The following is an 18,279-nucleotide window of genomic DNA, read 5'->3' as shown; positions in this document are numbered from 1 at the left end:
TACATAAAAGCATTAGACACTGCCACTTGAATGCAATAAATCTTTCTAATTTACACTTAGAAGAGCTTCCGTGATGGCTGAATATGCAGTATTTTTGCAATACATCAGCGAATTACTGTGCTAAGAAGAGTTTCTGTGCCTTTAGGTCTGAGGGATGAGTAGTACTGCATCTCTGGGTGTTAAAGCATTGATGTAGACCTCTGTGGAGGCACTAGGATCTCAGTGAACGTTACTCCAGCCCACACACATCAGTACTGCAGTGAAAAGTTAAACACCTCCTATAGAACACCCCCCTCTGCAGCTGAGCGCTAGTGTGTAGGCGACTCTCTTCCTCAGCTCAATCCAGAGTCTTACTGATGTACATCTGTAATTTACTGTCAGACAAAATGTGTGATAAGTGTATCATTAGCCTGTCAATCACTTTTGTGCTTTATCTACTGAACAAAAAAAAGGTTATATTAGAACCTAAAAGGAACAGTTAACCGAAAACTGAAAATGTACTAGGCCATCTAAGATGTAGATGAGTGTGTTTCTTCATCAGAATAGATTTGGAGATATTTAACATTACATCACTTGCTCACCAATGGATTCTCTGCAGTGAATGGGATTTATTTCTTACAAGCATGCAGCTTTTCACTTCACCAGATGTTAATTGATGGACTGGAGTCGTGTGGATAACTTGTGGATTATTGTGGTGTTTATTGATCAGCAATTTGGACTCTCTTTCTGACAGCACCCATTTACTGCAGTGTTGATGCTGCTAAGACAAGCTTAACTATTAATATTGCTCAAACATTTTAAACTATGAAACATAACTAATCTGTTGTGCCATGGACATAAAAAAATACTTGCTAAAGTGCGGTTTCGCCTTGTTATTATTTTTTTCCATCAATGGTCCAGTTAAGTCAAAAATAAGTGTCCTTGAGCTTATGCTATACTGTAAATAAAGCTTTAAAAAAAATGTACATCAGAATTAATACTTTTATTCACCAAGGAGGCATTTAATTAAGTATAAGTGACAGTAAACATATTTATAATATTATTCACCAAGGAGGCATTTAATTAAGTATAAGTGACAGTAAACATATTTATAATATTACAAAAAAATATTTTTATTTCAAATAAAGTTTTTCCTTTTGAATAATAATAATAATAATAATAATAATTATTGAAAAAAGCATCCTTAAAATCAAATGCAATAACCAAACAGCCCATTTTAATTATTGAACTGTGGTGGTTTAATGTGTTTTGACTGCAGAAGCACACAAAAGCATCCTTCAAAACAAAAGCAATACCCAAACAGCTCTTTTCAATGCACTCATCATGTGGGCCATTTGAGGTTAGAAAGGAAAGGCCTCAAAGAAGAAAACCCCTCAAGCATTAGAACAAGCTTTCAAGGTAATCTGGCCAGTGGATTCTGACTGTGCAAGGTGTTTGTTTGCAAAACTGTAAGTGTCTTTAATTGCGGTCTAGTTGTGTATAACACACAGAGCTAGATGTGTGGATGGACAGAAGAGATTGAATTCACACATTCAGCTACCTGAAGATGCTCTTCTTTCACATGAAGCAATTATGATACTATTAGAGAACTTCATTGTGAAAACAGACCCTGATTAAACGACCTTCACCACTTTCAGCTCTCATCATCAAAGAGCTTTTCTGCTGTGACATTTTCTCCTCTGTGTTTTGGCTTAATTTTATGCTGAAGCTTAATAATGTTTCCACCGAAAAAAGTTAAGAGCAAAATATGTTTCATTAACTAAAATGTCTCTGAAGATTTCACAGGTAAGAAAAGATAAATTCACACTAAGCCGGGTGTCTTTCTTCACTTATTTACACTTATTTAAACAGGCATCAAGGTCATGAAAAAAGCAACTTTGTCATTATTATGCAGGTCTGTGTATATGACATTTATTTGGTTTCTTACCTCCACGGTGAGATCTTTGTAGAACTCCTTGCGACTTTTTAGATCAGTCATTTTTTCCATTAACTTTGATGCCTGAAAGAAAGATAAGTGAGTTCAGTGGGGAAAATATAAGCAGCAGAAACCACTGGGTGGCACTAGTGATCATCTTTTGATGGTTGCACCTGCTGTGTTCAGTCTGGGTAGGCTTGTTTTCTCAAAGTAGACTTCAGAGCAAGATTCATTTTTATGCAATCTTTAAATGATAAGTTTGAGAAAAACCATGAGAGTCCACAAACTTAAATAAGACTTCATGCTTTCTAAAAGTTTATAAAAGCATGTTTGATTTTGCAAGTTGTATCTGCCAAGGTCACTATTTCAAGAGAGTAATGTTCCCTGAGCTAGTGGGAAGTGCTTTATTAAAATAAATATGTATATAAATAAATAAGAGAACCAATGAAGTGACATATGCAGACAGAGTTTACTGGCATTACATGCTTTCAAATGGCACTGCAAAAGCATGTTTCAAGGGTTAAAAGATTTCTGAATTAAATATCTTTTCTTTATATATTTAATTTCTTAAATATACAAAGCAATAGTTCACCCCTAAAAATGAAAATTTGCTGAAAATGTACTCGCCATCAGGCCATCCAAAATGTACACAAGACAATTTTTTCATCTGAACAGAATCAGATAAACATAAAATTACAACAACATAACTCATCGGTATACTGCAGTGAATGGGTGCCTTCAGCTGAGAAAAAACAGCTGATATCAGTAAGAAGTTAACATCTTGTGAAGTGAAAAGTTGCATGTTTATAATAAACAGATCCATCAGTAAGATTTTAAAACAGTTGCAGTACGAATTTTTAACTTCAAACCATTGCTTTATAAAATAAACAGAAAAAGGCCAATCAGTAAGACCAGAATCAACGGTTTCAATTTAAAATACATCAGTGATGGAGTTATTTCTTACAAACACGCAGCTTTTCGCTTTTCCCAGAATCAACGGTTTCAATTTAAAATACATCAGTGATGGAGTTATTTCTTACAAACACGCAGCTTTTCGCTTCACAAGACATCAGCAGACAGACTGGAGTCATGTGGATTATTTGGGATGTTTTTATCAGCTGTTTGGACTCTCATTCTGACGGCACCCATTCACTGCAGAGGATCCAGAGGTGAGCAAGTGATGCTAAATTTCACAAAATCTGTTCTGATTAAGAAACAAATAATGTATTTGGACAAATAAGCCAAACATAAAAATATCTGAATGTATTTTTATTACTGTATATACTAAAATATAAGCCATTCTTTAAATAAATAAATAGCACACTTTTCAAGCAAACATTTCCCAAACAAAAGATTTGCTACTGTGAGTTTCAAATTAAAAAACAAAACTGCTGTTAAAAAATGAAAACACAAAATATTTGGACACTTCTTGGCTTTGAAATGTTAGTGGAACATGTGCATAGTTAATGTGATAAACTAAACCTGTGGTTACTCTGCAGTGTGAAACTTAAAATCACCTTTAGACCACAAGATTAGTAACTAAAGATGGCTAAGGAATGTGAAGGTAGTTCTGATAAAAGCTTTTGCATAATTTCCAGATGCTACTTTTTTTTCTACGTTACCGAATACAATAGAATTCAGACACTTTTAAGTGTTTAAGGACGTTTTGCGGCCTCTGTACTGAAGATTAGAAGCAACACCCTCTGCTTGTTCACTGAATATACTGTACAAATAATTGTTAATTTGTTTAAACATTTTAGTCTTTTAGTCAAAACATAAACTTCTTTAACTTTAAGTCAAAATAGCTAAAGTAAATCCATATTTTAGTGTTCCCCTGGAGAAATCAACATTCTTTTATGAATAAAGTGTCAATCTTGTTAAAACAAATCAGACAAAGCCTAATTCAGACAAATTTATTGTGTGAATTAAGCTGGGAATATTGTGTGAATAATAGGTCAACATTCATATTTTTTATTTATTTTTTAAATAACAAAAAATAAATAAATTTAAATAAAATAGCAAAAATAAAATAACAAAAATATGCATAGTTATGTGCATATTTAGTCTCAGAGAGGATTGGCTGCGCAGTGCTGTATCTCTATAAAGCCACAGATGGCATAATGCAGTGACACAGTGAAATAGGCTACTGTCCTACCTTTGCCAGTTTGACTTTATAACGGCATCAGAAAGGACCCTGCTTGAGGAGGGAGATACATTTATTATTCTCTGCTGCTCGCCGCTCGCACCTGTTTGTTTTACTAAACTTTTAAAAGTACAATTCTCCTCTAAGCCATTTAAACCAGCGGTGAGTAGAATGAGCTTCCTCAGTCTGCTGCTGTTACAGTTCTGCGCACGCGCACTTCTTAAAGAACAGTCCACTTCACCTCTCTGATGGCAGGACAGGGACACCTGTAGGGTTTCGTTCCTTTACGTGACATAAGAAACGCCATTTGTAAATTTAATGTGTCTGGCTTCCGGTGTTATCCACTGTACAAAACATTCAGCTCGATTTGCTGCTTTGTTATTGCAAACTGGTGTGTCTTATTATTACCATTATTTTAATGTATTATCTTAATTATGAACACAGTAGTTTGTAGTGCAAACAGTTTTACCGTTTACTGCAATTTATTCTTCTCCTTATTTCCCTACAGCGGCTAATGAACCGGAAGTCTCGCACATTCACAGTAAACGGCTTCCGCGTTGAAAAGTAGCCTAAGTTGGATAAAATTAATTCATACAGCTGAAAAATTGCTTAGGACATGCATACATCGGCCTGACAGAAAGCGAGGTGAAGTTAATAACGTTTTATTTTATTGTTTTGTATCGCACTGCATTGTGTTCTTTTGTAGGCTATTTACTTGTACTGTATTTCATTGAACGGCATTCTATGATATTACATTAGGCCTAATATTAATAGGCTATTTTGCTTTATATCGATTTGTTTTGACAGGTGAGATCACAACATTAGAAGGACAATTGACATGACAATGACAATTCAATTTCAATATTCAGGACAAATCTTTAAATGTTAAAACCATAGCCTAATCAATATAGCCTATGTAACATTTAACTATTTGATCTATGATCTATGATTTTTTAATTTATTAATTAATTAATTAATTTATTTATTTATTTTTTTAGATATTTATTTATTTATTATTATTTATTAAAGGCTGGAGGATGCTCTTTATGAGACTTTAACGAGAGTTCTTATTCAGGTTCCAAAATATCAGCAGATATTTTAGGAAATAAAACAGAAAACAAAAAGAAAAAATAGTTGAGAGTTCAATAATCATCTGAAAGTCTATTTCTCTTCATCGAATCCCATTGCTGTCAAAAATTGTAATTTTTGTTTACACATTTGAGAGTTTATACCTTAGGTAATAATCTCCACATGCAAATTATAATAAAAAAAAAGCAGTAAAAAAAATTAATTCCCATAAAGATAAAATTTTTTTAAAAAAAAAAAAACGTGACATTATCAACATGTTATTAGTGTGCATATAGAGAACTTTTTGTGATAAAAAATAATAAAATGCTACTTTAGTGCTTCATGTAGCTTTTCTACAAGAACATGTCCAACTGTTACAGTCTACATTCGTGACATTATTAATAATAACGCGAATGACTGGAGGAATGCGCAGTTTGTGCGCATGCGCGTCAGGACGCAAGACCCTCATCTGAAGAAAATCTGATGTCATCTTACCGGCAATATTTTCCTCTCTGTCTGTATACTCAATTGCAATCATATTCCACTGCAATATAAACAGTGCGTGTAAATGGTGAAGGGTGTAGATTGTGTGTGTCGTTTGATTCTGTGTGCATCATGCATCTCAATGGATCAAGCAGGAGCTGATCTAGACGGCTGGATGAAGGTGGACGCTTAGGACACAACAGGTTATTGGCGTTTATTTAAGGAGAGAAATACGATGTCTGCGAGAGAAAGACTGAAAGAGAAGATGATAAAAGAGAGCGTGACACTGCTGCCATGCTTTTATTTCGTAGAGGTAAGAGACCGTCTGTTTACATTTGCACGTTTGATTTGACAGCTGACAACTTGAGAGATCCGAATGAGATTGTAATGCTCAGGATATGTATTTAAATGTTACGGTCATAGCTGAATCAATAAATGGAACATTTAAATATTTGACTATTTATCTATGTTGATAAAGTGAACCTGCAGGATTGTATTGCTCATAAGATGCTCTTTCAAAGCTCACGAGACTTGATGGAGTTCAAGTATCTTGATCTCATATGTTATGCTACATTCCTTGGGAGAAATGACAAAAAAAAAAGACGACTGCTGAGAGAATGTTTGAGTTCATATTGTAATCATAAGAAAAATTCTCCCTTTGTTCTCCATTGAATCTCATTGATAGATAAACCATTGAGTTAAAAAAAAGAAAAAAAAAATTGCCACTAAATAATATATTTGCCATATTTATGTATGTGTGTACTATATATATAAACGTGTGTGTGTGTTTGTACTTTTGTATTATTTAAAAAAAAATTATAGCTGGTTATATTCATTCATAAGAACTTTGTACAATTAAAAAAACTTAAACATGCATAATTATAATAATCATAAAATTAAAAATAAAAAATGAAATACACTAACTACTTATCACTGCAAACATATAAACATACACAGCTTTATTATTATAGCATTATATAATATGACTTTTTATATTATATATATATATATATATTGTGTATATTTTATATTTATGAATTATACACATATGCAATGTAAATTTTTATATGTGTATTTATATATACATAATTAATACAGCACACACTCACAAAATACATGTAAATATTTTCAAAATATATACTGTATGTGTGTGTATTTATATATACATAATTAATACAGCACACACTCACATATGTTATGTAAACAAAAACTTTTATTTTGTATGTGATTAATCGTTTGACCACACTAATTCATATTTATTGGTTTTACATTGCATCCAAGCTTTTTATTGAGAATTGTTTATTTCCATGGACAGCATCTCACACATTCCTTGTAAGATATCATTAGTTTGATATGTACGAACTGGCAGAGAGTGATGTCAGCACTGGGATGCTGTGCGTCTGTCAGCTCTCCTTCTTAGATGTTTGCCCCAGGAGGTGCTGCTCTGCTTTCCATGCATCATGATGGGGTTAGTGGAATATATGTAGGTCAGTGTGACATAAAGAATCGAGGCAGTGCAGCTTTCATGCGCACATGCATACACCGACACACATGATCTAGTACTTAAGAGGAAGATCTAAGCATGCATTCATACATTATGCAGGGCTGTGCTGAATTGGACATATTCATTTATTTATTCATTCCTCCATTTGCTGTTTTTCTGTGAGCTGAAGGTTATTGAATATAAAATACCAAAAATCAAAACATAAAATATCATTATCAACATATCACAAATATTTGAAGAGATATGACGCATGTGCTCAGCAGAAATTGTGCTTCTCAAGATATCACTTATAAGTTTCATCAGGTCACAGAAACCTCCAAGTCTCCTCATGTGGAGCACTGCTCTTACTGTAACGGGTCCTTTACCATCCGGACACCATCTGCACCTGCTGGGATGGTGCCTGTCTCACATGGATCTGAAAATAGCCACTAAGAAATGATGCCACTCAACCGCTATCCTCAACAATCATAAACATCAAACATTAAAACCCAATTACAACCTATTCTAATCAAGTAACAATAATTATTTAAGACAAAAAAAAAATAAAAAAACAAACTTGATTAGATAAATAAAAATAAAACTGGACAGTCAAAAAAACAAAAATATACAACAAAAACACCTTAAATACTCATAATTTAAAATAAATTATCATATACACTGTAAAAAGTTGTAAATAAAAGTAGGTTTTACAAAATAGTATTTTAATTGTTCTACTTCAAAATTTCACATTTAATTCAATGTGCTACTTTCTGATTCTTTGGAATTATTTGTGAAGTTTACTATCAAATTCCTATTAATATTGTATGCATCCATCTGATACCATCAGTATACCACCACTTCTTTATAAAGGCACAGGAAAATGTTCAGCTAGAATCTTTCAAACAGAATTACAACAATCATCTGATGTAAAACTTCAAATCTGCTGTTAAAGCAAGCAGGCTTTTGTTGGGATGTGATTCTCTTTGATGCTCATGGTGATGGTCGGCTGCTTTGTAAATCTCTTATGGTTTGTCCCAAGTGCCTGCGCTTTGGAAGAAAATATGGGTCAGTGGTTTCAGTCGGCCACAGTGCAACTCTGCAGAATCAGCACAGAGTGGCAGCTGCATGCTGTATTTATCTGCATATCAAATACCCGCAAACTGACCCAATCACTCTACTGTAAAAACTTCAGCTGAGAGCTCTTAATTACTGGCTTACAGTGATAAACACGACAAAACAATCTGTGATAAAGAATACTAGATGATTTTGTAAACATAAACTTACTTAAAAAAAAAAATGGAGTAGAATTTACAAGAAACAAATTTCACTCAGTAGTAAATTTTACAAAACAATCATAATTGTAATAGCATTGAGCATAAAAATGTAATGATAATTATAATAATGCCTATTGGCTAAAAATTAAACACACACACATGCACAAATATATTTTTATGGTATTCATGTATCATGGTATTTACATGGCGTATATACTGTATCATAATACCAAAATATAAATTCTCTTTAATGTTAGTGTGAGTCCATCTCTAGCTTTTCTGCAATTTTGCAAATCCATCACTACTAAAATTGTACTACTAGTTCACAGGCCTACAGATATCACCTCACAAACTCATTATATGGCTTTCATATACCTAGGATTTTATTTATCTTCTAAGTACTGCCCTGTCTGGGTGTATTTTACGATAATGTCTGGCTGACTGTATGTACATTTCCATAGGGACTGTTATGTGGACAGTGTAATTCTTTGAAAATGTTTGTTGAAGAGTTATGTGATGTTTTCTTCTCTCTAACAGCTTCCTCTTCTGGTCTCATCTATGGTCAGTGTGTATTTTCTGGAGTGGACGGACATTTTCAAACCGGTCCGCTGGGGTTTCAGCTGTCACGACCGCAGTCTGAGTCTGCCTTATATCGAACCCACGCATGAGGTCATTCCCTTCCTCATGCTCCTCAGCCTCGCTTTCGCAGCTCCTGCTATTACGGTCAGTCTAACCCTATATGAATACACACACATACACATAGTGCAAGATGTACTTCTGGTTTTGGATACTGTATATTGGATAGGACACAAATCGTTGGCCTCTTGCTGATGTTGCCTGCATTATTGTGATTCACCCAAGCTGGTTGAGTACCTGGAATAACATTTCTATCAAGCAATTATTGCAATAATACAAGTCTTGCAGTGCCACAGTCTGCTCCACTCTGCATCTAATTCTAGCTAAGAAACATTCACTTAGACAGAGAATAATAGTAATGATGCAAAAAAAGCTAAATGGAAAATTTAGCTTTGCCATTACTGAAAAAATGTGTTAAAGGGGTCATATGATGTTGCTAAAAAGAACATTATTTTGTGTATTTGGTGTAATTAAATGTGTTTATTTTCCACATACTGTACATTATTGTTTTTCCTCTATGCCCCGCCTTTCTGAAACGCGTTGTTTTTTTACAAAACAAGCGAGGTGTGCTCTGATTGGACAGCTATCCAGTGCTTTGTGATTGGCTGAATGCCTCAAGCATGTGACGGAAATGTTACTCCCTTGTCATACTTTGCGAGACGAGACAAAAATAATAAAACTTATTACAAACAAGCCATTTGTTCCATCCAGTGGGGACATAATTACGGATTATAATGTGTTTTTATGCGTTGCGTTGCATCGCATCGCATATTGCGTTGCGTTGCATCGCATCGCATCACATCACATGACGTTAACATAAAACCATGTCTGCATTTGTGATTGGAGAAACGACAAACAACAAGCACTACTCTACACTGCTCAAAACTCACGTTTGAATCATCAGTGGCAAATCCTTTAAATATGTAAACTTACTTACAGAGTGTGAGTCAGAACAGCCGGCATTGTAGTCTTCTCTCCCAGGATCAGGAAACAGTACTCTATAAAATGTGCTGCACACTAAATATTTGCACACTTTATTCTTTGCAGCTTTACAGATCTTGTTTATGCACCAAGAGCTTGTAACACTCCAAAGAGAAAGGAAAACTTGAAATCACATCATATGACCCCTTTAAAAATATATTGAAATAGAAAATGGTTATTTTAAATTATAATAATTTTTCTGAATATTACTGTTTTACTCTATTTTTTATCAAATAAATGCAGGCTTGGTGAGCATAACATTTTTTAAAAAATGAGCCCAAACTTTGGAACAATAGTGTATTGTATACATAATTTCTAACAAGACAGTCTCTAAGAATGATTGTACAGAAAACAATACAAAGTAGCTGAAAATGCATTTAGACTTTCTGATCGTTTCACAGACAGACAACAAAGCTAAAAGTGGAATATACTGTTATGAGCATAAATATGTATTTTACACTGCTAAATGTGTAACAAAAAAAAACAAACTCAAAAGTCAATGACAGGAATGTTGTTCCAGGACCGACGAGGATGTGAATGCAGGAGCATGTCTTACTTGAGTAAATTTATACAGTTAGCCTGTGGTCTATTATCACAGCAGACACTGAAACACTACAGAAAAGAAAGTTCACGCATGAATAACTCAAATACCCAAAGAGTTTTTGCTCACACTACTCCATGAGCAGTGAGCTGTCAGATAGCATCTTTCTCTCCTCAACTTTATGAGACCTTCAGTGCATCACAACGCTGCCAGAATGGCTTCCGGCCCTCTGAGGATGCCCTAATGACAGTGAATTTGCTTTTCTTGTCTTCTACCTAGCAAGGTTTCCTCCGGTTAACTACCAGTCCTGGAGCAGATGAGTGCAGCTTGACATTAGGCTTTACTGTGGATTTATGACAGTTTGGTTGTTCACTCATATGGAAAGTCAGATTATTTCTTAGGGCAGATTACGCCGTTGTCTCAGAAATGACAGGATGGTTAAATGGTGGTAATGAGTTGGCTGTGGTTCTCGTCTCTCTGATCCTCTGAACTTATTTGTAGATGAAAGTTACTCTGTTCTGAAGAATAAATAAACAGATTGAGACCATATTTACACTTGGCAAATTTTCTAAACACTCCACAGGCTTTTTGATATTAAGGTCATAAACATTTATCAAGCATGCCATCGCATTTACTTTTATTATTTTTTTATTTTTCATTAGATGAGCACTCAAATTTTACCTTTAGGCAAAGAAACATTTATATTAGATTGGATATATCATATTAACGAATCAAAAGCAATCAAAGTAATAAATAAAATCTCTAGTAAAATAGCATCTAAAAACAGGTACACCCAGAAGGAAATTGTACTGGTTTGTATTGCTTTTTAATCAAATTATGTTTAATTAAATTATTAAGACTTAAGGCCCGTTCACACCAAGAACGATAACTATAAAGATAACTATAAAGATAACGATATTAGCGTCCACACCAACGAACGATATCTTCTGTTTATTCTAAGCGCACGCTCGTCTGCCGCTTTAAATTCTCGAGTGCGTTACAGCAGGATGGATTCTGACTGTCAATTTTTTATCGTTCATCAGCTGGAAAAAAATCGTTTTGAAAGTGATTCCAACGATATTGTTTTTCTTTGTCTTTATCGTTATAGTTGTGGTGTGGATGCTGCTGTTCTTTAATACTGAAAACGATTTTAGAACTATATCTTTTATCGTTATCTTTATAGTTATCATCCTTGGTGTGAACGGGCCTTTACTTTTAGAATATTTTTGGAAGTGTTTCTGCATCTTAAAATTTTGCCCTTTCACAAATGAAGGCCTTTAAATTAAATAAAAAAAAGTTATTGCCTTGTTTCCCAGTACAAATATATAAACATCTAAACATCCTTAAATCAAAATGCATTTGCTTGAGATGGAAAATGAAGATATGGTGTCTTTTTTTTTTGTTGTTTTTTTTGAAGTGAGTTTTTTCTTAAAACAAAAACAAATAGTTGTTTATGTTTTAACTTTAAAAAAATAATAAATGCATTTTAAACAATTTCTCGGAAATAAAGACTTCTTATTTATCATTTTTACAATCTTAATTTTTAGACTTTTTTGACATTTCTGTGGGAAACATGAAATGTCAAACATGATAAGAAACATCACTTAAACATATTTTCTATATTCTAGTTAAGCTTTTTTGTAAAATTAAAAGAAACTTCAGTTTGGAAGCATTTTCAAACTTTGAAGTACTGCTATTACAACTTATTGTGTTCTTCTTAGAGAACACCCTTAAATTTTCTTTAATAATTTTCTTTCATTTTCCTTTCATTTTATTTAATTGGTCTTAAATTTAAATTTTACTTTCATAAAGCTTGCAGAAACGCTGGCCATGGGAGAATTTCATGAAAAAATGTTTGAGTTCATATTCAGACTTTGCAAATCTAAGTTGCTTGTGATGTTGTTCTCTTCTAAAAGTACAAAGGAGATGTGTGAAGAGAACAAAAACTGTTGCAAAAAATGTGATTTTTCATTCCTACAGGAAAGAGAAACAGAAAGCACTGATTGAAAGAATAAAACGACTAGCATTACAAAGACACCCAATGTACTTTTCTCTGCAGCATGTGACCACCATGCTGGCAATTTTAGGTAATTAAATAATTCAGTTTGAGTTGCAGACATCGAGACCTCTGACCACATTTGCATCTTATCCCAACATGTTCAGCTGCATAAAAATGCACAGTAATGTGTTTCTAAAAACGCATTTTGGTTGTCAGGTAATGACAGTCATTAAAAATGACCCACTCCGTCCTTTCTTTGGGCTACAATCTGTTTACCTACATAGGCCAGATTTAGCATCAGGCAGGAAGTGACTGCAGGCATTGAGACGTCCTGTAGGTTCTCCAGGTGTCATGACAATATGAGTGTCTGAGAGGCCGAGCTGGTCAGATGGGATGGGATGGTGGAATCTGCGGGCTTCCTGGGATCTGATTCAGGTCACGGTGTGGCACGTGGTCTTGCCAATGTTTAGACCGTATCCTTAGCACCTCCCCCACCAGGCCAGAGCGTAGAGCACAACTGATATCAATCCCATGATCCCACTGGGATTTAAACTCCTCACCTGGCGACCTATGCAACATAGAAGAGAAGATTGCCGGCTGTCGAGTCTGTGTGGAATTTATGGAGAGCTAAAGGAAAAAAGCAGTCAGTGCAAAGGTAGTCTCATGTAACCAGACATTTTTCTTGTGGCACACTGAGCACTAATGTCATAATGACAATATGATGTGTTCAAGTGAAAAATAATAAATGAACCAATAAGCATAGACATACATAGAAGTTATATATAGTATACTGTGTTCTTGTATGTAATTACTGATTAAAATTTATATATATACAATTTATATAATTCATGCAATTAATTATATAAATTCAAGTGTCAATTATATATGTAAATTTAGTAATTCAATTAATTATTTCTATTCAATATTGTAATTATATTTTCATTATTTAATATAGTCTATATAAATATTGTGTGTGTAATATATATTTTATAATATATATATATATATAAAATAATTATACATAATTATTATAACTTATTAATATATAATTATAATACTTCATGTTAATTAATTTATTGATTTATATTAAATATTTGTTTCCATTATTTAATACAGTAATTAATTATATTTTGATTATTTAATATAGTAATATATAAAGTATATGTGTGTGTGTGTATTTATATAATTTATTTATATTTAATATATTTATTTATTTTTATATTTGGTTATATTTAATATAATAATTATATTTAATATTTACTTATCAATTTTATTTATTAACTATATTTGCATATATATAAAATACTAAAATAAATTATATATAGTAATTCAATTATATAATAAATATTTTAGATATTTTGTAATACATATTTTGTTTATTTCTATTAATTTTTTTTATTTAATATAGTAAAATATAGTATTATATATTACTATATTATATATAAAATGTATAATATTTAAATTTAAATATATATAATGACTTAATAATATAGATATTAATTATAATGGGTTTATATATTAAGTATTCAAATCTATTTTAATTTAAAAATGCCCAGATGCAGTTCTCCTACAATGTGGCAAAAGTTACAAAAGCTTGGAGTGAATGGACCAAGGACGCAAACAAGGTTTTTCAAAGCTTGTGACCAGCTGAGCTGAAATAATTCATCTCCATGAAAGCAGCACTTCACAGCCCTGCTGTTTGTGCAGAAGTCAGTGGGTGCGTGATTCTCAGAAGACAGGGAGGTGAAACGCTGGGGACAGATCTGGAGCAGATTAAGCATGGATGTGTCTTTGATGCACACTGACAGCCCTGCTTAAGATGGGCATTAATACATAAGTGTGCAATGATCAAAACGACCGCTCTCTTAGCCCAAGTGAGAGCTGATTGCATTATGGCTCATCAAAACTGTGCATTTACAAGTAGACAAGGACATTATGGCGGTTCTGTTTAAAGGCATCTGTAGCTTCACTTCAGAGTTTCTGTGTTTGGTGTCAAGGTAAAAAGAACCTCTTGAAAGAGTCAGTATGAGACCATTGAGTGCAATCTGAGAGGAGAGATATCCTGAACATTTGATCCACTTCCACCTTGACCTCGTGTGTTGCATGTCCATAGATCATGATCGGAGAGGGGATTCTGTTCTGCTGTCTATCCCGGGCGCAGTGCAGAGGAGGAGCTGAAGCCGATATCAACGCCGCAGGCTGCAACTTTAACTCTTTCGTCCGGCGAGGTGTCAGGTTTGTAGGTAGGTCACATTTCTTGTAGATATCTTTCGTTCACTCCTGATTAGCCTTTATTCCGTTACCTGTGATTAGGGCCCACATGGAATGTAGAATTGTTTTGACAAGAATTCTGTGAAGTGACTACCAGTATTTTATTACCATTTTCTAAACTATAGTGAATAAACTGTGATAATGTGAGAAATGTTGAAGGTGTCTGAATAAATTTTGGTTTGACTGTAAGTTTTTCCCTTTTAAAGATTTCACACAAAACACAGATTGATATGTAATATCAACACGATTACACAGCAATTCGTACATTTTTGACAAGTTGGCTAATTTATACAAATTCGTACAACCTAACTCACAATTCATGTGATTTTATAAAAATCTTATGTATTTTATGAGGTGGCAAATTCGTAGGAAGGACCACACCTGACCCCGCCCCTAAACTTATCCATCATAGAAATTGTCCAAAATCGTACGAGTGAGGTCAAACGAATTCATACAAATTAGCCACCTCGTAAAATACATACAAATTTGCCATGAGATAGCATTGGTAATATCAGCCAATATATTGTTGATCAACTTGAATATCAGTGCATCACATTGAGTGTCTTTTTCCTTTCAGGCGTTCATGTGTTTGGCTTATGCGCCACAGCTTTGATTACCGACATCATCCAGTTGTCGACAGGTTACCCCGCCCCCTACTTCCTGACTGTCTGCAAGCCCAACTACACTCACCTCAATACCTCCTGTGATGAAAGTTTCTTCATCCTGGAGGACATCTGCTCAGGATCTGATGCCGCTGTCATCAACGCCGGCAGGTATGGCTCTGATTCATGGCGAACTGGGACCTAGATCTCTGTTGGATTAACAGTGCCACAGTCATGTGAAACATAGATTATCTTAACCCCCGCTGATACAGACAAGTTGATAAAAAAAAAAAAAATCTTTAAATATTACTCAATTGTGAACTCCTGATACTCAGGGATTCATACGAACGAAACAGGCACAAGAGCCTGCATGGATCAGAGCCAAGCCTCAGTGCAGCCTAAGAATAGAGGCTATAGATTAAAGGAATAGCTTTTGATGTACTTTTTAACAAGGTTGGTTTTCAAGGGAACAGATGAGGCTGTGGACCATCTCTTCACTAGTGTAGATTCACTAAATAATGAAGTACTGAAGTGGCTTATGAATTTCTGAGTATACATTACACTGACACAAAAACCGTTTACCCTGTTTATAACTCCAGCTCTGTCTGGAGAGATTCGCTGTTGTGATGATTCGGGAACTCGCTATCAGACTGAGTTGGACGTGTTGTAGACCAGCAAGTATAATCTGATGCCTCAAGTTCTGAAAGTGTAAATAATGTGGAGGTACATGGCCTCTTTTTTTCAGACTCTTTTATTTACTGTGTGACGGAGATAATATAGTTTATGCTGTTGTAGCAGAGAATTGTAATTAGATTTTCAAATAAAAACATGAAAAAAAAGGTGACATATAATAAAATTCTGACTTTTTTCATGCTTAAGTTCAATAACTCAAATCACAAACCAAACTAACAAACCAAAAAATAAAAAAAAAAAAAAAAAAAAAAAAAAAAAAGAGTAACCCAGTAATTTTTTTGAATGATATAGCTTAAAAATGCATGATTTTTGCACATTGATGATCAAAGCCAATCATTTTTTGTGATATTTGTGGTATTTGAGATACAGCTTTAGAGGTGTAACCATATTCTGGAAAGGGGGCGGGAGCAGCAGCTCATTTGCATTTAAAGAGACATGCACGAAAACAGCATGTTTCTGCTTCCACTCAAAATAGGCTTTTTCAAAATGATATAATACATGATCTGTGGGGTATTTTGAGCTGAAACTTCACATACGCATTCTGGGTACACCTGAGGGCATAATAGGTCTCCTTTAAGTCATATCTATGATCTAGAATAGCAGTGCACTACAGACGACCCCTTTCAACCCTAGAAACTGCAATGATACACTTAAAACCTGAGGTGCTGAGGTGATGTATTTCAAATGCGTCTGCTGTATTCTTTCTTTACTTTGATGACAGAGTTGATCGCAATTGCTTTCATTTATTTCAGAAAATCCTTCCCATCACAGCATGCAACGCTGGCATCCTTTGCTGCCGTGTATGTCTCGGTGAGTAAAAATCAATCATTCAGAAGCATTCAGGCACTTTCAATTCACTGTGTTGTTAGAGGCTAATAAAAAAATGGAGCTGCACTTGTGTCACCTTCTGTGCAGAACTGACCCTGATGTGTGGATAAAAGGGCAACAGCTCTCCACTGTAATTTGTGCTGCAACATCCAGATGCCTTCATGCAGTTTAGTGGAGCTTGTCAAAATAGCGAAATGGAGTGTTGGCCCTTTTGAGCCGTGTGTGTGTGTGTTTGTATTTAATTGTCTATTTGAGGGTAGGAATACATTTGAGTCTTTACATTTTTCTCTTTTTTCTTCTTGTCATTAACTATGTGCACATTATATAAACTAACAGAATACCCATAAAAACATTTATATTTGCATAAGGATTTATAAATTGGGTATTTTTTTATAAATGTGTTTGCATGCACAATCTTACACCACTTATAAATAAAGAGCTAAAAATGTGTAAAGTGTAAAGATCTTTACTGGTAGCTGGCAGGTTATTTAATGTATGTCTAAGTTTTAATGTCAAATCCAGAGAAAAACTTGATCTCAAAGTGTGGTTTTCACTCTATATAGCTCATTTCTCAAGCACAAGGTCATTTGATTCATTATATAAAACAAAAAATATGTTATTTATAATGAGCTGATATACTCAATGTGCTTTTGCTTAAAGCGCCTATGAATTTGCCTGATAAAAGAGCACAGTTTAAGCTGTTGAAATGACCTTACAAATTGTCATCTTATGTACAGTCAGTCTAACAATCTTGAGTCAGTGGGTGGTGACTCATGTCTCTGGGAACCGTACCAACCATCTCATGACTCTGGGGTTTACAAGTCACAAAATGTGCTTCAGGGGTGTAGCGATAATGATACACTCAACCAGCTGAATCATGTTCCCTGTGGTAAATTAATTTGGTTTGAAGAGTCTTATAATTATCAATGTGTGTATGAATTATTATTATTTAATTTTTTTCAGTACAAATATTATGGTTCTGGCTCCCTACCTGATTCTGCTTTGGCTTGGAAACATCACAAAACATCTGTGTTCTTGCTCATCTTTTTCTTGTGCAGATGTATTTCAACAGCACGCTGACAGACTCATCCAAACTGCTAAAGCCTCTTCTGGTGTTCTCCTTCATCATCTCTGCCATTATATGTGGCCTAACCCGCATTATTCAGCACAAGAACCATGCCATTGACGTTTACCTGGGCTTTCTGCTAGGAGGGGGCATCGCTGTTTATCTAGTGAGATGAATATATTTAATCGTATTTTAAAGAAATTTCAAAAGACAAAGTATCTTGGAAATGCAGCTTACTTGCATGTCTACAACATAAAACATTGACACCGTGATTTAGTTAACTAGGACATGTTCCT

The 18,279-nt window shown here is 34.3% G+C and overlaps 2 protein-coding genes and 1 long non-coding RNA gene across 6 annotated transcripts in view; 1 reads left to right on the top strand and 2 right to left on the bottom strand.

The window, feature by feature from the left end:
• LOC109050403 (phospholipid phosphatase-related protein type 5-like) overlaps nucleotides 1–4,207 on the bottom strand; it is a 49,903-nt gene extending 45,696 nt beyond the window's left edge. For both annotated transcript variants that reach the window (XM_042751925.1, XM_042751926.1), the window contains exons 1-2: nucleotides 4,071–4,207; nucleotides 1,928–1,999 (exon numbers count right to left, since the gene is read on the bottom strand). In XM_042751925.1, coding sequence (XP_042607859.1) covers nucleotides 1,928–1,987 — 60 coding nt within the window. In that variant the 5' untranslated portion in view covers nucleotides 1,988–1,999; nucleotides 4,071–4,207. The remainder of the gene's footprint in view (nucleotides 1–1,927; nucleotides 2,000–4,070) is intronic.
• LOC109109033 (2-lysophosphatidate phosphatase PLPPR4) overlaps nucleotides 4,085–18,279 on the top strand; it is a 17,713-nt gene continuing 3,518 nt past the window's right edge. Inside the window, exons 1-7 of one of the 3 annotated variants that reach the window (XM_042751921.1) lie at nucleotides 4,085–4,220; nucleotides 5,765–5,922; nucleotides 8,904–9,089; nucleotides 14,637–14,766; nucleotides 15,372–15,567; nucleotides 16,842–16,899; nucleotides 17,976–18,149. In XM_042751921.1, coding sequence (XP_042607855.1) covers nucleotides 5,845–5,922; nucleotides 8,904–9,089; nucleotides 14,637–14,766; nucleotides 15,372–15,567; nucleotides 16,842–16,899; nucleotides 17,976–18,149 — 822 coding nt within the window. In that variant the 5' untranslated portion in view covers nucleotides 4,085–4,220; nucleotides 5,765–5,844. Of the gene's footprint in view, nucleotides 4,221–4,591; nucleotides 4,704–5,764; nucleotides 5,923–8,903; nucleotides 9,090–14,636; nucleotides 14,767–15,371; nucleotides 15,568–16,841; nucleotides 16,900–17,975; nucleotides 18,150–18,279 lie in introns of those variants that run through there. The other 2 variants (XM_042751923.1, XM_042751924.1) reach the window with 2 other exon arrangements.
• Nucleotides 14,036–18,279, bottom strand: part of LOC122142202 — a 20,464-nt gene continuing 16,220 nt past the window's right edge. The window contains exons 3-4 of the long non-coding RNA XR_006158432.1: nucleotides 15,485–15,605; nucleotides 14,036–14,826 (exon numbers count right to left, since the gene is read on the bottom strand). This is a non-coding gene — a long non-coding RNA (uncharacterized LOC122142202). The remainder of the gene's footprint in view (nucleotides 14,827–15,484; nucleotides 15,606–18,279) is intronic.

This window comes from Cyprinus carpio, chromosome B24 (genome assembly GCF_018340385.1).
Source record: "Cyprinus carpio isolate SPL01 chromosome B24, ASM1834038v1, whole genome shotgun sequence".
In the NCBI taxonomy this organism is placed as follows: Eukaryota; Metazoa; Chordata; class Actinopteri; order Cypriniformes; family Cyprinidae; genus Cyprinus; species Cyprinus carpio.
The sequence above is the reverse complement of the archived record's forward strand: the minus strand, read 5'-3'. Positions and strand labels throughout refer to the sequence as shown.